Genomic DNA, 15,318 nt, shown 5'->3' on the forward strand with positions numbered 1-15,318 from the left:
CTGGTTCACATGCAAAGGAAAACGCTAGCAATTTCTGCCGCGGCGACGCAAAAACCTGTTCTGAGCTGTCGCGGCGGCTCCAGCGGTGAGAGCGACGTAGTTCCAACTCGTTGGAAATTTTTCGCTCTTGTCGCTGCCACTCGCCGCTCAGTTCTCTCAATCGCTTGCATGTGAACCAGCCTTAAGGCGCAGGCATTTGAAGTACTTCGGCGGCGATTTGCATTGCGCTCGACGACGACAAACGTTTCTTTTTTTTTCTTCTGTTTAATATCGTCGCCATGAAAACAATAAAAAGCGTTAGTAAGGCTTTCCCCTGCTGCTTGAAAGGGTTGGCACTAGCGTCTGAAATTGGTAACAACGGCTTCTAAGGAAATTTGCTATCCTGAATCACTGAAGAGGCGGGCTTTTCAAAACGGGTGCGCGGTGGCAGTTCCCGCGAAAATTTGTTAAGCCAGGGTAGCGAGGGAAGTCGCGCTTTTGATATCTAAGAAGAAAGGGGATATCGTTATTACGAACACCTCCCTCAAAATCTTCAGTAATGCCGATGAAGCCATCTCGAAATCTCTGCTTTAGGAGTCTTGGTTTACTATAGCTGGAACATCCGTTATAACGACTATGTAGTTGGCGTTGACTCTTTTTTCCTTCACAAAGTCTCGAACGATAAAAATGCGCATGCGTGGTACAACACTGTCTTAAGATCAAAATAGGGGGTATAGAAACTGCAACTACCAACGGTTGTTGCGTTTACATCCGGCTTACTTCACATCACACGCACCCAGTTGCGGTTAATTTGTGGAGAGAAAAGCGCCTGATTTCTCCAGTTGGTAAAAAAACTGAAGCGGCTCCTTTCTGTATATGTAGGCCGCTACTTTTTACACTTCATACTAGATGTCTGACCTCGCTAAGAAAAACCAATTGATATATTTTGAACACTTGTCTACGCAATATTAGATCCCTATTATTATAACATGGCCAACGTGCACCACGAGTGATAGTTTTTTTTTTTTAGTGAAATGTTTTTGTTTTTTTTTTATATGGTTCCATAATTTTGCTTTTTATCGACATTTTGTACTATTTCATGCTTCCTTCGCAGAACGCACAGGAATAAGAATTCCCGAGAGGAGGTCCCATTTAGAGCCTAGTGCTGCTGCTGCTGCTGCAAAACTGGCAGTAGGTGACGCACAAAACTCGTCACCCATAGCAGCAGCTGCAGATCCATCGAGCATCTTAAGAGCACATGTGATCAATGCTCATGGCCACCCTGATGGTAAGTAGTTTTCATGAAGCTTTGGAAAAGGAAGAGTTTCAGGCTTTGATGTTATTCTAATGAAAAAATGTTTGTCACAATTCTGTGATTTATGCTTTTGCTTTCATTAGTGTCACTACCTGTATGCTTGGAGGTACTTGAGCATAGAAAATTATTTTTTTTTGCTCTTTTATGGCTATCTCATTCTTCCTAAGAGCTTGTTGAAACTACTCCAAAATGAAAAGCCTGTGAAGCAAAACCCTTATGGCTTTCGATATCTGTGCAAATTTCGAAGAGATATTGCTTTCTACATCTGAGCTTGGAAAGCTTTAGACAGCGCTTCATACATGACATGACCTTACAAGTAATATGCATATAAGTTTGAATAACAAGGTAATGTGTGCTTCATCATTTCCGTAATAATTTTTCCTCATTATTTCAATCAGCAGTTTCCTAGCATGACTCAGTATGATCGCACCTAAGCTGACAGGTTTGGCTGGTTCATATTTGAAGCTTTTTATTTGTAGCAGCGCTGCCATCAGGAAGCAATTTTGCTGCTCACAATGCAGGGGACGCTTCAACCTGCCTGGTTACGGAAGACCCATCCCAATTTCCTGAGCCAACACGAGTAATGGGAGGACCACATGCTTGGCTTGTCTTACAGCCTACGAATCTCCCGGAAAGTGCGATATCCACAGATGCCCAGCCAGCTGGTAAGTAGGGAATATAGGTTTTTTTTGCATTTTCGAGAAAAGAAGACAATTATTTTAAGGCTACCATTGCTGTTGACAGCTCGTACTCCAGTTTTAGAACTTGTACAGGTGGTCGGAAGACAATTATACCTCCCTTTTTTGAAGCTTCCAAATTTATCCCTCTAATAGTTATTCCAGCTACCACTTCAAAAATTTTCTAAGCAGAATTATTATGATGAAAAACAAATATTTTGCCTATGCACTTACTTCCACGACAGACATCAGCTATTATAAAAATAGTCCTCTATTTATGTTGATTATACCTTCAAATTCTCTAATAACTGCTTAGCGAGCAGACTTCTTTGATGAGTTTGGATAGGTACATTGAAGTCATAGACAAGAAAAACATATCACTTGCTGAAAATCAGAAAAAATTGCTCTATAAACAGCTGAATTATTTGACGCCAACCATCACACCAAAACATAATGAAGGCGTAAATCACACAGGAACTGAACGCTGGGATATGTTGGTAACTATGATGTCATATTCAGCGGTCTGTTCCCTTTTTATTTTGCTAGCTGTATCACTTCGCACATAATGCCCAAAAAGTTGATGATATGCTTTCGCTTATTCCTGTATCGAACTTTTCTGAAAAGCAAGAAGAGTATCTGCATGATGAAGAACAATATTGCGAGCAGTTCGGATTGGGCACCGTACACAGGCACAGTAAAATGCCATCAGCAAACATTGCGTTTGCGCAGCGGTTTCTGTGTTCAAAGAATGCGGACAGGGAGGCCGGAATCGAGGGTGGGGAGAGGGGGGCAGGGGTGCCGGAGGGCCGATGTCCTCCCCATCTCCTCGCCCGGCTAGAAGTATTGTTAACGTGACTGCTTTAATGGCCCCGTTCATCAAAAATCGGCGAGCGTCCGCCGGCGTTGGCATTGTCACAGAAAAATTACGAATTCACGAGCATGGTTCTAGCGAGTAGCTGGCAGCTGACATAATCGTACACTGACTGGGCGTACTCGCTGCCTCCCATTACGTTTGGCAGGAGCTGCCAACTTGGGCCTCTCCTTTCACATGTTACGGTAACACCAGAATCAGGCTGCCAGCTGGGACTCTTGCATTCACGTAACCCATAGGCCACGCAGGCACGTTCAAATGGCTAGGAGCGGGGCGTTATAATGTGGGCTGATCACCTGCTCTGTCGCGTCATACCCTTGTGTCCCTCATAATTTTATGTTGGTGCTCAGCCACTAATTCCTTCATCTGACTTGAATGCTTACATTTTTTTTTCCTGTAGCCTAACCTCAGCCTTCCGCATTTTCATAATATTTTACATTGTTCACGCCCACAAAATACTAAAACAGGCAAGAATAAGAGATGCGAGCCGTAATTTTAGTGTTTATCAAACAGCATATTAGAATAAGAATAGGCTTGCGCAGGCACCAAGGTAAGCTAGCCTTGCTTGCTAGCTTCGTTCAGCGCAGTAACGTGAGAAAGGGTATGAGTGATCGAGTATTTTTTAAATATATAAAATTAAAAAACGAAGAAATTAAACACAAAACGGAGGTTTGTTCGCCCGCCACTTAAAATATGCTTTCGGAATCACTGAATACTCAGCCTGTAATGCAGAGAAATATGGTGCAGTTAAGATGTAAACAAGTCATACATAAAAACATTAAAAAAAATATCTTATGTTGCTTAAGTGGTGCCAATAAGTAGTGCAGGAAAATTTAATTTATTATTTTCTTTTCATAGCGTCCGGAACCTGCTCTGGAATGGGAGAAATGAGTCAACAGGTCCTGAAGCGCCCTTCAAAAGGTGTGTAAAGTTTTATTAGCACGTTTGATATAAAAAATCCGTACTAAGTTCAGCATGAAGGGGCAAATATAAAACGTCTGTGATGAAAGTGTCGGAAATGCTTAACAAAGCTTCTTTTTATACACTGGAAGCTGAAAACTGATAAAAATGTACTGTTTTTTTTTTTACCCTGGCACTACAATGTTTAAGAATACCTACTTCAGTTTCTCCACTTTGGACTATTGTCCATTTAAAAAAATTAGCATAGGTGTTTTTGTTTCAATTTCAGCCTTTTAGTGTTTTTCATTGTGCGCAGCGATAAAAAAAAGCTGGATTCAGTAATGAGTAAGAAGAAAATCAAATTCATGCCAGTATCCAATGTTGGGGAATGAACCATTGCTGCACGTGCAGAAGCGCAGTTGACCATGAACATCAAATTCAGTTCAGTTTGCTTGTGCTTAGTTCTGGAGCTGGAAAAAGGCAGTCTGTCCAGAATGTCAGGAGTATTAGGTGCCCATAACCACATTAGTTGTTCTTGTGTGCGTCAGAGAGGTAATAGTTGTATTTTAATGTTTTACAGTTTTGGGGAAAGCGGAACCAATAGATAAGACGGTTGGAACTGTCGGTGAAGATGGTCAGGTGAGTGCTGCTTTCCATTCATTACATTTAGGTTTTGTCCAATGATTGTTGGCTAAGTCCATTGAAAGGCACATGGAGACCTCATTGTCATTCTTCTCAATGTGTAATCTAGTCTGGTTAAGCAGACACTTCAGGCTCTAAAAAAACGTCAGAATTTCTGTACTGAGGTAGTGTCATTAAAAAGCATTATGCACATTTACTATAATGTCGGTCAATAAGTACAAGGGCATTCCTCTGGGCTGTGATGCATTTGAAACACTATTATATCGATCCAAACTCTGTTATTTATGGCCCGAAAAAAATCCTATACAACTTTATTGCTTTAATAGTAATGACATTTAAACTACACTGCGTGTAATTAGGAATGACTGCCTGGTTTCTGCCCATTAGCTGGAAGGGCATTTAACTTGTTGGTGCTGCTATATTTAATTATTTTAGCTTCAAACAATGTTCTGTTTGTAAGGCACATAACTGGAAGAGAAACTACAAGAAAGGATCTGCATTTTAGAGTGCATCTTGGCGAGCATATCAGCTTTTGCAAAATTGAAAGATGGCTAACAGAGGCAGTATAGACAAGAAAGCCATTTATGTCTTATAGTTTGTTGCATGTAATTTAAAAAAGAATGGTAGTGTTTTCATTTTAAACACGCGATCATCATCAGCGACACTGTATCAGCGGCACTGTACGAAAAATTCTCCCATATACAGTGCGTCCAAGCTAACATATCCTAGGGTTAAAAACTCCTACATTTGAGGTAGGCCAGAGAAACCACTCGTATACAGCTGCAGCGCACCGCAGGCAATATCTTATTTTGAAAATAACTGATTATAATTTAAGAAAATTATACGATAAATGTTATTTGCAAAGTTGGAAAGCACCTTTTGAAACCGACATTCCATTCATTTCCAATAAAGAAAGGCTCGCGCGTATGTTCCAAGTTCTAAAGAAAGCCCGTGAAATATGAAAAATATCACGTGACTAACGTATTCGCGCGCCACGATTTTGGTGCTGTCTGTCATGGTTTGAGCGAACGAAATTAGCTGCGGCTACGACTAGACGGCCCGGTTCCAGCAGTAGGCTGATATGTTGGCGATGGTTGTAGCGAGCGTGGTGAGCTCGCAGCAACAGCACCGTCACGTGCGCCGACTACCTGAAGTGAGCAAAGAAACCATCAAAGACATATCGGCCTGCGGCTACAATGGGGCTGTGGACACGACCCCAACTAATTTCGTTCATTTAAACTACGATTGAAAGCACCACAACCATGGTGCACGAATGCGTCAGTCATGTGATATTTTTGTATTTTGCGGGCTTTCTTTAAAGCTTGGAAAAATTATACATCTGAGGCTTTGTTTATCGGAAATAAATTAAATGGGGGTTTCAGAAGGTGCTATCCAACTTTGCAACTGACATTTCTTGTCGAAAGGTAATAGCAAATGAGAAAAACTGTCTGAATTACTTATTTTTAAATTTTATAATAGAAATTGCCTGCGGTTCGCCAGATGGCAAACTGTATACAAGTGATCTCTCTGGCCTATATCAAATGTTTCACTCTTCAACTATTGGTTGTAGTTAGCTTGACACCCTGTAGAACTCATATTGCGCTCCTGTGTTAGCTGTGCTAACCTCATCTCGGCAATTAAGCCTCCTAATTTTATCTACCTTGCTGAGCCTCCCCCACCTTCTAGGCATGACTTCTCTTGGAATACAGACCATCAACCTAACAACCTTTGGTTATCCTGGCTTTGCAAAACTACCGATCCCCATTTTTCTTCAATTCGATTTTTAAGTCTGTTTTCTGAACTCACATTTATGTGTTGACAAATCTTTACTTCTCTGGCCCCATATGCTACACCTACATTTTTCTTTTCCAAAGTTTGTTCCATTTTCCTCATTTTATGACGTTATTGTCCAATCCGATAGGTTACCTTTAATGAGTAAAGTAAATTATAAATAATCTGTTCTTGTTTGTTTTAAGCTTCGTTCAATCAGGTGCTATTGTCCCTTCAGCAAGTGGAATAAAATGTTATGAGTGAAACATAGTCAGATTTATTAAATATCAGCTGCATCAAGTGCCTCTTCTCATTATTTTGTTGTAAGCCACACTACAATTCCCTTATGTATTTACAGGTTCATCTTGGCCATGGAAGTTACATGGACCAAGAGACATGGTGTAGGCTTTTCAATCTCCCATCGGACTCTGCCTTCTGCAAACAGATGGCTGTGTACCTGTGGGGGACTGAAGTCCTTGCCGGAAGGAGTGTGACTGGCGCCCTTTCAAACAAAGCAATCTCGAAGGGTGCGACAAAAGTTTTCCCACCACTTTCTCCTGTGAAAGTGGCGTCAGTGTCAGGTAAACAAAACACTTTTCTGTGTACTACAGTAATGATTTCATTGGGTTTTATGGCTGCATGGCTTAAATAGTGAACACCAATTTTTGTTTTCGGTATATTTTGAACTGATGGTAGTAATAGCTAATTAGTGCGCATCAACAAGCTGAAAAAACGTTTTGCTTATAACAGTTATAACAGTGGCTGCTTCTTTGGATGCTGTTCAGGGTGAGGTCGATCGGAGCATGCAAAACTGCTTTGTCATCATCAGTGTCTGACTGCATTCGTGTGTGTGTTCGCTGGCAGGAACTCAAAGTTATAATAAATATTCTGTATCATTTTCATAGTCTAACTTGGTTAGCGCGAAAATAAAGCCATACCTGCATTGATTCCTCTGCAAGTCTTTATCAGTACAAAACAATATGCGTTTCTCAGTTACAAATCTGTACAAGGGAGTCACCTCATCGTGATCAGTGCAATAGATGCATTTTTACATACTAACACATGCAATAAACAGTTCAGCTTCTATGTAACGAACATCCATGTAGCGAATTCCTCGATATTTCGAAGATTTTTAATTCCCCAATGCCACCCCCTTTGAAGTGCGTGCATTTCAAAACTTCATGTAACAGACATGTCGTGGCTGTTGAACTTGATATGAACTCGCAGCGCCAACTGTCTGTTAGCTAGTGCTGAATTACAGGCACTTTGGCAGACCCTCCAAGTTTGAGGACGTTAAAACACGTACTGAATTGAAAGGAACGTCTACGAGAGTAACAAGCGAACGCAGTTTATACAACGTGCCATGTTTCTGCGCCGACGCCGCATCTACGTGCCTGACACAGCAGTCTCCACTGCATTTGCTATCAGAACATTGTGTTAAAACGGCGCTAGAAACACGTACAGATAGAAAGACAAACACGCACTGCGCTGATCTATCTGTGTGTTTCTAGCGCTGTTTTAACATAATGTCCAACCAATTCCCCCATTTAGCCACTTCCCTATCAGAAGATTTCACTACAACAGTTCGCGCTTAATAGCGGCAAAAATTAACAGAAAAAGGCAGAGCGTGAGAAGTGCGCATCCATCGCTGCCACGCGGTTGCGGAGTGTGCCCGCGACGCGAGGCAGCGGCGATTTCGTGACGAGCGATGGGCCAGCGGGAACATACATGAACACGCAGACAGCTCCTCGCTCGGTGAGAATGGGGCGGTGCGAAAGCGTGTGCTCTCCCCAAAACTGTTTCCTCCTCCCCTCCCCTTTGTCTGCTCCCTCGTAAGCCTTGTATACATGAGCCCGACGCAAGCGGGTCGGGTAGGGGGGAGCCGGTTGTCGAGCTGAGCCAGCCCGACCCGTCCGGGTTTACATGAGCTCGTTTCTATCGGGCAAAGATCGCTGCTACACCGTGCGTCGAGCAAGAGAACCAGGCGCAGGCAGGAGAGGAGGAAAAGGAGGAATGCTCAGACGAACAGCTCACGGTCCCGTCCCCGACCAGCAAGGAGGCAAGAGAGGAGGTGCCTGCCCGACGCGTCAGAGTATACATGCCCCTCGCCCATCGGGTAGGGTCGAGCCAACCTACCCCCTGCAGTCGGGCTGGCGGGACCCGACCCGACGGTCCTTTAGCTCGACCCCCTAGCGTATACATGAGCCCGATAGCCGGTTTTTAGCCCGACAGGCCTCCCCGACCCGACTTTGTCGGTCTCATGTAAACCCCCTGGTAGTTGAGTCGCGCGAGCTGCGGGGTGGAGGTTGCCGCCGCAGGCGCGCAGCGCCATTCGCTCAGTCGAGGAACATTTCACCGGTTCTATAACTACGAATGGTGCTCATTTACTGTGAACACTTCCATGGTGCACGGTTTCTTCTAGAATCAATTATTAATCTGGTTTCCTGCTTTTGGATCTACACGCGAAAACTGTGAATAATGAAAACCTAGATGCAACGAATAATCGCGGATATTTTACAATTTCGTTATAACCAGGGTTAACTGTAGTAGTCGGGGCTAAGCAGTGTTGAAGTAGTGGGCCAATTCTTCCAATAATATTTGCGGGAAATATTTAAAGTTAAAAAACCAGATAAAAGATTCTCTAGCAAATGTATATATTATGAATGATTTTACTGTGCAGATTCCTTCTGGCATTATTTGGTGGAGCGGGGCTGCAGCGATGAAGAACTGACCAAGCGCCACAAGTTGTTGCCGCGGTACTTGGTCCAGAAATGCTCAGATCTTCGCCGCTAGAGTAAGTTCTGCACCAAATTCCTTGTGCTGGGTAACAGAGCAATTGCGTGCTAAGCACTTTTTTCTGTGCAGTTATGCTTGCTTTGGGGTACGTACAGAAAATCAGAAAATGTGACGTTGCAGTAGACGACAAAAGCTAAAGTATGAAATAAGAACTACTGCAGGCCGTTCTAGTAGAGAAACACTGGTTCGCATGAGCCGGAATCTGTAAGAGCTTTAAATGCTGAGTGATCCTATGTAGGCCTGTGTAGAATGTTAAGGGCTTCAAGTGGCGAAATAAGTGGAACATATAAGCTCTTTGGTTTTTTTCTAATTAAGCTTTTTTTGTGAAACAGCTTGTTCGATGCCCGATACAGAAGTTTAGTGTTTTGGCATTTGGCTGCTCATCTTGTAGTCCTGGGATTTATCCAGGCAATGCCAAGCGTGGTTTCCTGAAACTGAAAAATGGAAATTGTCGAGTGCTTTGCATTGACATGCTGTGATTTGGCAATGTACATTAACGAACACAATACTACTGAAATTATTTTGGAGCCTTCCACTACAGCATTCCTCAAAGCCAGTGTTAAGAGCATTAAGTATTGTTTTCAACTCATAGGTACTTTCTTGATAACTGACAGCAGTCTTCCTTCATTGAAATCGATTTTTATAAAAGCACATTTAGTGGTTTATATATTTAATTGAAATCTGAATTTTTTTTTCATTCAGGTGTTCCTGTTCAAGTGCCAGGTGCTGATCGAGATGGTCCATAGATGTTAAATAAATGGCGGCAATTGTGACAGTTGTTGTTCTACATGTCTTTTTAGCAGGCTCGCAAATTTTTGTGGTGAGCTGCCTAATAATGACCATGATTTCATTAGAAAAATTTTTCCGGCATGAAAGTATATGACGTCACAATATAAAAAGTCACAGTACAGAACAACACACTACAGAAAGTCAAAATACAGAACTACAGACAATGTACTTCACAATACAGAACTACAGACAATTAACATCACAATTCAAAACTATAGACAACAGAACAACAGACCACAGAATGTCAAAATACAGAACGTCAGACTGCAGGTCAAAAATACGACAAGACTACAGAACATCAGAAATTTTCTGTAGTTTTTTTTTACTGGGGTGGACACGCCGAATGGCATGGGCGGGGGTGCTGTCTTCGCTCGAGTGGTCGTGAGGTCGCTTCGTCGTGGGGTCGGTAGGGTCGGCTTTGGGCTCTTCCTGGTGTTCGTGTGTTGTGGTCAGGGCTGGGGACGAGGCTGGGGACAGTGGCTGGTCGGGTCTGAGCAAAAAGGGCTGCGGCAGAGCTGGGCGGCGATCTCCACGGGCTTTCGGCAGATGGACCCGGCGTACTGTTGGCTTCGACGGTGCAAGGCGAGGATGGGGATGAACCGCACCTCTAACCAAATGTTACGTGGTGGCATGACAAGTGATAGAACACGGCGACATAACAAATACAGAACGACGCGATAACATGACGATCAAAAATGCTTTAATGGCCAGCGGGCCTGGCGCGAGCGCTCTGCCCCACGCCACTGCCCGCTTCGTCATCTTCGTAGCAATATAAACACCTATTGTGAAAGAATATAATGTCCTAAGCGGAAATACGATTATTCGGGCGAAAACAAATCGCTGACAAGCAGCGGGCACGTACCAGACCTTTTTTATTGACTACGAGCGAATTTGGGCAGTTCGCTTTTGGAAGGAAGGTTTCCACCAGCTACTGGGAGCCTCGACTATCTTGCGTCAAGCTTCCAGTATGGTTACCACTCGAGCATAAGAATGCAAACCAATATTGTGAATATACTGCTGTGGATCAACGCATATATGAAAGCCAAAATTGTAAATTCAACTGCCCCACCTCTATTGCAAAAATCAGTGCTGCTGTGTCCCAGCGCCCCAGTGCCATACCTGATTATGGGCACAGTATGACGCTAGAGACTGGGCGTACTGGGACGCGGCATACTGACACGTCGCACTGGTTGCACTGGTCGCCCGGAGAAAAAAAAACGCCTCGGACAAAAAGTAAAAGCTGAAAAGCAACAAAGCACCCATGCTATATTTAAAAAGCTAAAGAAAATAAAAAAATAAGAACTAGGCAAAAACAGAAACTGCAGCACTAGCGCGTTTCGAACTCAGTACCTCTTACTCCGCAGCTTTATATGCTAACCACTAGGCCGCGCTGAGGATTTCTTTGTCTTTTGAGCAATTTAACCAGGTCGCATTTCCCAACCTGTCAATACATAGTTACACCAGCATCAAGCTCTCACTATCACACATCAAAATTCCGGGAGACATATACATGCAGCAAGTAAATGTAACCAGGCAGGAGGTCGAACCTGCGCAGCATATACCCACCGCAACATAGCATATTGTTCTCTGAACAGACACTTCGATGAATGTTGATGATGGACTGATTTTTTATGGCGCAAGGGCATCTTTGGCCAAAGAGCGCCAAAACACAAGGTGAAGTCACAGCTGAATTTAATAAGATGTCCGAGGTGAGGTGTTTAATGAAGTACTTAAATACGATGGTGTATAGGGCCTAAAAGTTTTTCCGGAGTGTGTAGTCTAAAAGCAGTGGTGTATAGGGCCTAAAAACATTGAGTTGAGGTGTTTAGTGGTCTGAGTACAACTGCAAAGGGTGAAAAGTACGTGTTAAAAGAATAAGTTGCCTCAGCAAAAGTTTCTGTAAAAGAAAGCTATTTAATTAAAAGAAATGGGCTGCCGCCCATGTTGATAAATGACTCCGTATAAAAAGCCTACTTTTAATAAATATTTAAGAAGTCTTTCTAAAGGAAACATTGGATGGTCGCCAAGAAAGATGGATGGATGTGGCGGTATTTGTTTCGTGTATAATTCAGGGAAGTGACGTCTCCTATGCTGTTCCACTCTTTGACATTCAATTAAAATATGGAGTACTGTGAGCCGGCAACCACATCTCGAACAACGTGGTGCAGGAGAGTTCGTTAAAATGTATGAATGTGTCGTGTATGTGTGACCTATTCTCATCCTGCACAGAGCTACTTCTTTGAATCTGTTTTGTTTTTCTGTGGTGTATCTGCCTATCCTTGGTTTTATTGTGTGTAGTTTATTCTCCGTTGCCATGTCCCACTCCTCTTGCCATTGTTGTCTGATCGTGTTTTTGATGTGTGGCTTGAGATCCTGATATGATATGTTGTCAGTTTCTGTAGTGTTTCGAAGGGCAGCTGATGCAGCAAGCCTATCTGCTGCCTCGTTTCCTGGTATACAGCGGTGGCCTGGCACCCAACACAGTGTAATATTAAGTTCTAGTTTATGGGCAGACATAAGGGAGTTATAAAGGGAATTCAGGACTGGGTTCTTATTGTGCCACTTTAGAAAGGATAGGGACATTAAAACACTGAGGGAGTCTGTGTAGATGATCGATGTCTGTATTTTCTTTTCTATAATGTGTCTCACAGCTAGCAGGATTCCATGGCATTCATGCGGTAAATATACTTGTATGTCTGTTCAGTGTTTTTGAAAGTGAAAAGTGTGGTCCATGTGCTGCACAGGACACTTGAGCAGACTTCGAAGCATCAGTGTAATATTCATCACAAGTGTACTTCGCCTGAAGTAACATGAAGTGCCGCTGTATGGCAATAGAGGATGCGTGCTTCCCCACTGCAAGAAACGACAGGTCACAATTAACAGCATGCATTTCCCAAGGGGCAATTAAGTCTTTTGGTGAAGTTGTATGAAGGCTGTTAATCGGAATGTCCAGTTGTTCAATATGCGTGGCAACTCTGACTGGATATGGCGGTGTTAGAGATGGTTTTCTTGAGAAGAGTGCTGTGCTAGTTTTGTCAAGCAGGAGGCGACGACATGGATGGTTCAGTTGGCATAGTACCTTCATAGCATAAGTTACACAAGTAAATTCTCTCCTTCGTTGCAGTGACCATCGGTTCGCCTCGACATAAAGGCTAGCAATTGGGCTAGTTCGAAAAGCCCCCGTAGCGAGGCGAAGGCCGAGGTGGTGCACTGGATCGAGTAATTTTAGTGCAGAGGATGATGCTGACCCATAGACCATCGAGCCATAGTCTATGCGTGATAGAACTACACTATTCAGAAGGCTCAGAAGGCAGTCGCGATCTGTACCCCATGACCGGTGAGAGAGAATTTTTAGCAGATTCATTGCTTTGAGACACTTCAGTCGCAACTGTTTTATGTGGGCAATGAAGGAGAGTTTTTCGTCAACAACTACGCCAAGAAATTTATGTTCTTTTTTAAAGGCAAGGCTCTGACCATTCAGTGTAATGTTGGGGTCAGGTCTGATGCCACGCTGCTTAGAGAAAAGTACACAAACACTTTTTTCAGAGTTAAATTTAAACCCATTGTCATCCGCCCACCTGGACAGTTTGTTAACACCTAGCTGAATCTGTCTTTCACAGATGGCCAAGTTGCAAGATTTGAAGCTTATCTGGATGTCATCAACATATACAGAGCAAGAAATGGTTTTTGGCAACACACTTTTTAAAGAGTTCATTTTGACTATGAAAAGTGTGCAACTGAGAACACCACCTTGAGGGACACCGTTTTCCTGTATGTACTGCTTTGAGTATGCATTGCCAACACGAACTTTGAAGGCCCGCTCAGACAAGTAACTTCGAATTGTATTCAACATGTTCCCTGTGATGCCAAGAGAGAAGATGTCGCGGATGATACCATAGCGCCAAATGGTATCATATGCTTTTTCGAGATCGAAAAAGACAGATAAACAATGCTGTTTATGTACAAAAGCATCCCTTGCGTAAGACTCGAATGCAATGAGCTGATCAGCAGTTGACCGCCCAGCTCTAAAACCAGCTTGGTTTGGATGAAGAAGACCATTGTATTCAAGGAAATGTAGGAGGCGGCGATTTACCATTTTTTCAAAAAGCTTGCATAAGCAGCTGGTTAGAGCAATAGGCCGATAACTGGCAGCAAGAGTGGATTCTTTTCCGGGTTTTAATATCGGGATAATGATCGCTTCCTTCCATGCTTTAGGAAAGCGTCCTGTGGCCCATATTTTATTATACAGGCAAAGTAGGGTTTCAAGCGTGCCCGTATGCAGGTGTTTAAGCATTCCATATGTGACCCTGTCAGGACCTGGTGCTGTGTTCCCACATGTGCCAAGTGCAATCTTCAGCTCCTGCATGGTGAAAGGGCTATTGTACCCTCCTGTGCACGGTCTTTTATCACATATAGGCTTCCTCTCCTCAGTTACCTTGTGCCGCAAAAAAGAATCTGTATAGTGCGCTGAGCTGAATACATATTCGAAGTGTTGCCCTAGTGTGTCTGCTTGGTGTTCAAGAGAGTCACCACTAGTGCTGACAAGGGGTGTTGGGAGAGTGTTATTTCCTTTGAGTGCTCTTATTCTGTTGTATACTTTGTGAGAATCAGAATAAGAGTTCACAGAAGAAAGGAATGATGACCAGCTTTCTCGCTTGGAGATGCGTCGAACACGTTTGCCATTTGCCTTTGCGCGCTTAAATTCTATTAGGTTTTCAGCCGTGGGGTATCGGCGTAACTTCGACCATGCCTTGTTTTGTGTTTCACGGGCAGTTTTACATTCTGCATTCCACCACGGCCCTCGTTTGTTTCGTGGCTTACTTGATGTTTGTGGAATGTGTTTTTCTGCAGCATCTATAATGTGCAGCGTGATCAAGAGTTGAGATTCGTCAACGCCTAAGCCAGTAACTGATGAACAGGGCCGAGCTGAGTGTTCCCTGAACATCTCCCAGTTGGCCACATATTCTTTAAATTTCCTGGGACTAGATGCATTTACATTTTGTTTGCCTGTGTACTTCACAGAGATGGGAAAATGGTCGCTTCCATATAGATTGTCAATAACAACCCACTCTGTAGCTGTCAAGAGCATCGGAGAGCCAATGGCTAAGTCAATGGCTGTGTACGTATTATGAGCTGAGCTGTAGTATGTTGGCTGTTTTGAGTTGAGTAAACATGATCCTGAGGACAACAAGAACTTTTCAATTAGTGCACCTCGGAAGTCCGTTCTTGTACATCCCCATAATGGGTGGTGGGCATTAAAGTCTCCGACAAGCAGCCATGGTTCTGGGAGTTGGTCAATCAGCTTTTCAAAATTTTTGTTGCATAGCCTATGATCTGGCGGAATATACAGCGAACATACCGTTGTTATTTTACCGAATATTAAGGCTTGTATTGCCACAGCCTCTAAGTCTGTGTTAATCGAGATGTTTCGACAAGCGATTGACTTTTGTGTTATAATGGCAACGCCACCGGAGGGGTGAGTACTGCCTTGCCTATCTTTCCTGAATATACGATACTGTTTGAGAAAACTTGTGTCTGTTGGTTTCAGATGCGTTTCTTGCAGACAAACTATGTTTGGT

At 43.2% G+C, this 15,318-nt stretch overlaps 1 protein-coding gene across 1 annotated transcript; it reads left to right on the forward strand.

The window, feature by feature from the left end:
- The first annotated feature begins 1,827 nt into the window (after positions 1 to 1,827).
- On the forward strand, positions 1,828 to 8,976 carry LOC146188316 (BEN domain-containing protein 5-like). The gene is made up of 5 exons (XM_084603090.1): positions 1,828 to 1,959; positions 3,701 to 3,763; positions 4,323 to 4,381; positions 6,513 to 6,735; positions 8,835 to 8,976. Exons 1-5 carry the CDS (start codon positions 1,878 to 1,880, stop codon positions 8,945 to 8,947), a joined length of 540 nt encoding a protein of 179 aa, XP_084459216.1. The 5' UTR covers positions 1,828 to 1,877; the 3' UTR covers positions 8,948 to 8,976.
- Positions 8,977 to 15,318: the final 6,342 nt, after the last annotated feature.

The sequence above is a fragment of the Amblyomma maculatum genome, chromosome 5 (assembly GCF_055883805.1).
Source record: "Amblyomma maculatum isolate TAMU_Amacu chromosome 5, ASM5588380v1, whole genome shotgun sequence".
Taxonomy (NCBI): Eukaryota; Metazoa; Arthropoda; class Arachnida; order Ixodida; family Ixodidae; genus Amblyomma; species Amblyomma maculatum.